The sequence below is a fragment of the Acipenser ruthenus genome, chromosome 19 (genome assembly GCF_902713425.1).
Source record: "Acipenser ruthenus chromosome 19, fAciRut3.2 maternal haplotype, whole genome shotgun sequence".
Taxonomy (NCBI): domain Eukaryota; kingdom Metazoa; phylum Chordata; class Actinopteri; order Acipenseriformes; family Acipenseridae; genus Acipenser; species Acipenser ruthenus.
Genome location: NC_081207.1, coordinates 21,442,500 through 21,449,908, shown reverse-complemented (window position 1 = coordinate 21,449,908; position 7,409 = coordinate 21,442,500). Strand labels below are relative to the sequence as shown.

The following is a 7,409-nucleotide window of genomic DNA, read 5'->3' as shown; positions in this document are numbered from 1 at the left end:
TGTCTGCCTCCCAAAGGGTTATTGCTATTAGAACATGAGTAACACAGTGCCTATCTTTATACATGTTTTTCAAAATGTACATATACATATAGCCTTCACTATTTCACTGCTAGCCATATTTTCAGTTCTTAAATCACTGCACTGGCTTCCTGTTAAATTCAGGATTGATTTTAAAATTCTGGTTTCTACTTATACGGTATTAAAAGTCATTTAATCTACAGTAACCTCTGGATGGTTGTGTATTTGAGATGATTTTAGTGTAAAATGTTTTCTCTTGTGTTACATTGAAATAAACAAGAAGGGTTTTTACTAAGCTAAAAAAAAGAGAAATAGTTACTAAAACCTAGCTAGTTTACCTTTAATATTTGATCCAGAACTATAAAACACTACATTCAATGACAAACTTGTTTTTTTTATTCAATGTCTTTTTTTTTTCTGCTGCTACAGACTGGAACCTGTTACCCGCAGGACTTAGATCTGACAGCTGTTGTTGTAATTAAAAAAAAAAAAAAAACTGTTTTTCGAGAACTTAAATAGGCCTTGTGTATGTGCTGTGTAAACTTAATGTGTACTTTGTGTATTGTCTTGTCATTATGTGTTTTTATTATTTTTATTTTTGAAACCTGTAACCTGCTGCTGTGCCTTCCCAACCATCTGTCAAGTTGGGTAGGAGTAGAAGACCCTGTACAGGACAAAGATGGGAACATACACCATGTGTCCCAATACTTCTCCGGTGTTTTTAGAAGATAGTACTGTATATATCTACTGGTAATATCACACAAACCGCAGTTTTATCAAAACCCTGCCCTAAACTCCACAGTTTCACTTTAAGAGAGCTGCAGTGGTCAGGCTGCTATTGACGTCAACGGGCAAACACGCTGAATAGGTTTTAGAATACAGTCAGAACACTGCAGAGGAGTGTACACAGCAGACAGACACGCGTCTCCTACCTATAGCACCGGCAGAGCCAGGAGAATCGAGGTAGAGACGGATGATCGGGTTTATCTGATAGAGAACACGGTACTGGCAAGGGGAAAGAACAACACTCAGAACCCGGAACAAAAGCTCTGCTGATATTTTAGTTTAGAAAAATAATACATGCATTTCTGTCTGGGTAAGTTTTTGACTGTGCATTTTCAGTGTGCGTATGTTTTTGACTGTGCATTTTCAGTGTGCGTATGTTTATGTTGTGTTAATTTTTATAGATTTGTATTTATTTTATTTTGATTATTTAATGCCGCGACTTAATAATCGAGGAAAGGTACTGGTTCCATCCATATTTGTGTACCGCAGTTGTTGATACGAAGTTTTCAATGTTAGAGAGACGGGATTGTTGTGGGATATTAATCAGTTTTCAAAGATGCAGTGCACAATTCAGCATCTGATTGTAGCGCGTGCCTATCACAACTAAAAAAAACTGTTCGTAGTGGTGTGAAATAATTTAAAGGAATCTTACGCATTTTAGACGAGGGAGATGTGATATATATATATATATATATATATATATATATATATATATATATATATATATATATATATAAATTGTTAAGTGCATGTGAAAACTGAACAGCGGAAACAGAGTCAGTGTGCTTATCAACAGAACAAGTCCGCACAGACAGCCGCAGTAAGTGGCTTCTAACAAGCGATGCTCTAACCCTCTCCACGGTGGGACACGCACTTTGGGATTGAGGGTGTATTTCAGTAATGCCCATTCGGTTTTTTGCCTATGTGAGAGGAACTGACAGCAAACTGCCAAATTAGCCAGTTAACCCCTGACGTTACCTGTACGGTGTATGACCACCAACATCAACAATATGGAAGATTCTTTCTATAGTATCATTCTAAACCTTACCAATAATTCAGCAGGACCCTGTGTTTGTACTCAGGACTTCGTCGTTGTGAAGTGACCTGCCCCCTTTGAGGATTATTCATTCCAGAAATGTATTGAAAGGGTTCTGCAAAATCTGCAAAAGAACAGCAGTATGTATTGACAATGGTTGCCTGCTGCACAGAATCGCATGAGGTTATCTAGCAGCTGGCACACAAACCCAGTCCAGAGAGGGCTGAGCTTCAGCTTCTTCATTGGGAAGGTTGAGCATCAGCATTTGATGGAGTAACCTACAGTATGGAGACCTCTGCTTTGTCTGTACCCAGCAGCATTGGGTGCTGTGCAGCAAAAAGGCTTGCTTATCATATGGGTGTCCAGATGAGAAGCTGGGATCTCGCAAGGGTTTGATAACAAGAGAAGCTTCCTTGTCACTGTCACTAATAGATCAAGACAGACAGGCAGAATGGGACAGAGTATACTTATTACTGCAAATAGGAACAACGTGCAACACTTCTCCTTTTTAATTCACAAAATGCTGCAGAGCTGGATTTTTCCATTCAGTTTATCAGTGTACAGTGCAGTGGAGCTAATGAGGAATGTAAACACTAATTAGGTAGGGCACAGACACAGGAGGAGGGGAGCCTGAAGTGCATGAGTTCTCCTTTCAGTGTTAGTTTGTCTGCAGGATTCAAAGCTGTGAAAGTAAAAATTATCTTCATATATTTTTTTAGAATTGTCTAAATCCTAAAATTCTAGGTGATGCAAAACTTTTGGCAATAGCTGTAGATTCATTTTGTTCTGTAATCATCATCATATGCTTTTCTTTTTGATTGAATAATTACTTGTTGAATCAAAAATGAGCAGTGACAAGTGACATATTTTCAGTGCTTTAGTATTCTGCTATGGTATAGATAACACAATGGGCTAGAATAAATTATATTCTAAAAATATTTAACAGATACTCATCCTACATTATCTGAATTTTGTTTTGCTTTGATACAGTACTCAAGTGTATTATTTAATATTCCTTGTATTCATCACTTGCTGTAGCTTTTCTTACATTGTACTTATAAGTATAAGGGCCCAATTAAAATGTTATGGTTTATGCTATTGTAATCAAGTAAATGTGAAGTATATTGTTTTAAATGAACCAATTGGGTGAATATTTTATTCCAGGAACAAAAAGTTAATATGAGATGTAGAAAATTCAAGATAATTCCGATCCTGTAGCAGAAGAAGGGGTCTATTTGAATGATCTGTGCAGCAGAAGATCAGGGAGATGATATCATGTGGCCCTTTGCATGGAATGAAAGAGTTGCATTGAATAGCTGTTTGAGTCATTCCTGGTATTACTGTAAATTCAGTGAAGTCACACTAGAGGTTAAATAGTCATAGAGATGAAAAGCCCACGTTTAATTACGATTGAAAAGCCATTATGTTTCACACTGAAGACATCCTGGCAGAACATAAGCAGACTAAACATTCCATGCAAAATAATGGATTTAGATGTCTTGCACACTGGTTTTGATATGGTACTGTATCGATCCAGATAAAGCTCTTAACTTGGTAGCATGGTACTGAGATTAATTAACAGTGTGTATTGGTTCACTTTGTACAATTGAGAGAGTCTCAGTCGTCTTTTGTTTTTTGTGTACAGTACAGTAAATAAGCACTCCTCCTTCACTGCAAACTCACTTTTAAATATTTAATCAGTTTTATTGATTTGAACTTCTTGTAAAGCTTGTTCGCTACCATGAAAAGCTGGGAAATAAAATATTCCCTGAAGTTTTATATTGAAGTTGAGATACTGCGGTTTGCATAATAAATTAATCTGTCAAGTAAGGGACAAGCCATAGTAATACTGGTAAGTGTTCACATGCTGGAAGCAGTGTGGTCCTGAATAGGAAGGCTGAAGGGAAGTTCCTTAAGGACACTGTCCTTGCTTCAGGAAAGTTTTATTTATTTTGCACAGGAAACGGTCCACATGAGACAAAATAACTAATTGCCAGTGTGGTCGAGCCAGGAAAGGCTCACCTTACACAACTACAGCTCTTCAGCTCTCCCTAATACAATCAAGATGATGGCGAGCATCCCTAAATACTTGCTTTTATGTGATACACATGCTGATGAATTCAGTGCTGGGTCAGCTCTATAGACTGCAAAACAATACAGTAGAATAATGGCAACTGACTCCGATCTTCTCCTGTATCTTCTTTGTTCTCTGTTTCTGTCTGTCTATATATGTATGTGTACAGTATGTCAGTGAACTGCCACGCGTCACTGACTCTCCTCGCTTAATCCTTTAATAGGCTTTGCCTCCCAGTTGTTTCTTTGTGTTAAAGCTCACACATATACAGAGAAAGGAACAAAAGAGAGAAGGAATTAAAACAAAACAAAACAAAAGAGGGTGTAACACCTTTTTGAGGTGAAGTGACCTTAGAGATGTCACATTAAATAAACATGCAAGATAAGAGCTTGCTTTACCTGGTATGTTACCAGATTACATTTTTTAGAACTGATCTACAGCTGTGGCCAAGAGTTTTGCATCACCCTATAGAATTAACTAATTCTGCTTCATAAAGTCGAATGAAAGCGGTTGAATAATGTTATGTTAACATATTGAATTACACACCACTTTGTAGTTTTCCTATATATTTAACAAAAATCTGGCTAAAATTGAAAAATGTGACATGTCGAAATCTAACATGAAATACTGTACTACTATTATGGCTTCCGTTAGACTTTTGAGATCTCATTTTGTAGTTTTTTTGATTTGTGATGTTAAATGAAAGATCTAAATTATGTTCAAATCATTTGTTTAATTATGTCTCAATCCTAAAATTCTAGGTGATGCTAAACTTTTAGCCATAGCTGTACATACAGTGAATGTAAGTGAATGGTAGTATTTAATGTATTTATTTCATTGGCTATAACTCCTTTAGGGGGTCAGTAAGTCATCCCTGGGGGGCAGAAGGATTAATAAAGAGATAAGGGAAGGGGGAGGGATCCACAGCTGTTCAGATCATTTAAATAACTCGGAGGTTTCCTTTGATTTTTGTGATTCACTTACACAGTATCCTCTTGTCTAACAAGAGATTGGAAACAGCTGTGTACAGTATAGGGTCGCCCAGTTACCCAGTAAACTATGTGTATAACCCAGTTCCCTTCCTTGCACTCATGCATGTGCATTTGCGCCCAGCGCCTCCCCCATCTCTGCCCTTGAAGCAAAGCCAAAGTCCAAAACAAAACAGGGGTCTCTGTTGCCTCCAATGGTCAGTCATTATCCCCTTGCCAAGCATGCTTGAGGCCATGTTTAAATGTAGCATGCATAATTAATTAAGTACATTCATTTATTTTTCACCCAAGCTGTGGGAGGAGCTACTGAAATGTGTACTGGAGTATGCCCAAGGCCTTTGTATATCCAGATTAAAGTATTGGGCATTATTACAGTGAACGAAACAGTATATGAGAAGTGGGCCACTGTAGGTTAGCTCTGTCATCCATAGAATGTTTAACACATTTTTATTGTTTCTTTCTAGTTGTAAAAACAGGAAGATTAGACTAGAACAATGAAAAGGAAAACACTGCAAAAGATTTCCAAGAACATGTAAACCCTTTAACATATTATAATAGACATGTTCTTTTCTGTTCGTACAGTACTTTATATTCTGTGTGCACGCCCCCTCTCTTTTTAATGTGCTCGAATCTCTTCTGTTCCTCTTTATCCAGGAGCTAAGCATGGCTATATAAAAATTGACAATCCAGAGAAGACCTCCCTTTGGAAAATACATTTAAAAAATAAACAACGCCAAGATGGCAGCCTCCAAGAGTGGTTATGAAGGGAAGATAGCTGGCCTGTATGACCTCGACCGGACGTTGGGTAAAGGTCACTTTGCCGTGGTCAAGCTGGCCCGCCATGTCTTTACAGGTCAGCTGGTGGCAGTCAAGGTCATCGATAAAACCAAACTGGACAGCATGGCGGCTGGGCACCTACTCCAAGAGGTGCGCTGTATGAAGCTGGTGCAGCACCCCAATGTGGTTCGTCTGTATGAAGTTATTGACACGCAGACCAAGCTCTACCTGATTCTGGAGCTGGGCGATGGTGGTGACATGTACGATTACATCATGCGTCACGAGGGGGGAGTCTCTGAAGACTTGGCCAAGGTGCACTTTGCTCAGATCGTGTGCGCCATCTCCTACTGTCACCGGCTCCACGTGGTTCACCGGGACCTCAAGCCCGAGAACGTGGTCTTCTTTCGGCAGCAGGGGACGGTCAAGCTGACTGACTTCGGCTTCAGTAACCGTTTCCAGCCTGGCACCATGTTGATGACCAGCTGCGGCTCTCTGGCCTACTCTGCACCGGAGATCCTGCTGGGAGAGGAGTACGACGCACCCGCTGTGGGTAAGGACCAGCATTTTGCTTTTTCTTTTTCATGGAATCTTTTTAATTGATTTTGATTGATCTATTCAAAAAAGTAATAGACTGGGGCTTGCTGAGCAAACAGAGAACTTGCTGACCTAAGAGAACTCGAGCAGAATGATAAATGTATTACATTTTTTCATTAGTTTTGTTATTTAGAGAGTTTAGATAGCAGTGCCAGCTATGATAGTCTTTAATGATTTTTTGGCAATGCATAAGGACTGTAGTTTATTAGTGCATTGATTGTCATGTCTTTTTAAATGGATTTATTCTTTGAATGTCCATTTCTCCAACATACATTCATGCTGTACATTCTCCTGGGAATATGAATGGATGCACATTTATTATGTGAATTGTCTAGTTGTTGTTTATTTATTCATGCAGTCAGTTTTTTTGTATTCTTTCATTGATTTATATCCACTCATTGAGTCCTCCTCTCATGCATTGTTCCATTTAGTAGTCAACGCATATATGCTTTGTACTTCGTAGCGCTCTTAATTATTTTAAACCTGCATTCACTTGTTCGATCAATGGGGCAAAGTTAAGCTTTATTTAATAATGGACTTGGAAAAAGTATTTTGGAAAAGGTTACAATGGCAGATTTCTTCCCAACCATTTCTGCTCTGTTGCATTGCTGTGCTTGCCTGTGGTCTTAACTTGTACGCTGTGCCCCTGGCAGTGCTCGTCCACAAGTTCCTCTGCCAGGCTGAACTGTCTCGGGGCAGGTGCAATTCTGTCAGCTGCACTAACAGCTGAACTGATAGGAGTAAAGGGAACCAAGATATTCATGAATTGCTAAAAGATTACGCTATACAGTAGTGATTAAGGACAAGCAGTAAAACTGTTGTATTGTGTAGTATACAACACATCACCTGGGATACACTGTGATATTCTTTCTCTTGGCAAAAGCTCCTGAGTAAAAGTTGAATAAAAAAAAAAAAAAAAAAAAAAAGATTTTCATTATGTTACTGCTCTAAAGCAATGAGTTTCTTGTAAACACAAGCAGGTGTTTTGTGACCCTTTAGCCTGATACCCAAAAATCCCTCATTTTAATGTGTGTTTTATTGAAGCTGCTGATGGTAAATGTGTAGACCAACTGCTAGTAAAACCTGAACGTGGTAACTCTAGATTGTGGGAATTGGGAGATTTGTAGTGCATTTA

General features: G+C 38.6%; 1 protein-coding gene across 1 annotated transcript in view; it reads left to right on the top strand.

Moving 5' to 3' along the window:
* The first annotated feature begins 851 nt into the window (after positions 1-851).
* LOC117424181 (uncharacterized) overlaps positions 852-7,409 on the top strand; it is a 35,038-nt gene continuing 28,480 nt past the window's right edge. The window contains exons 1-2 of the mRNA XM_034040309.3: positions 852-1,114; positions 5,558-6,230. Of these exons, the coding sequence (XP_033896200.3) occupies positions 5,642-6,230 (589 nt within the window). The 5' untranslated portion in view covers positions 852-1,114; positions 5,558-5,641. The remainder of the gene's footprint in view (positions 1,115-5,557; positions 6,231-7,409) is intronic.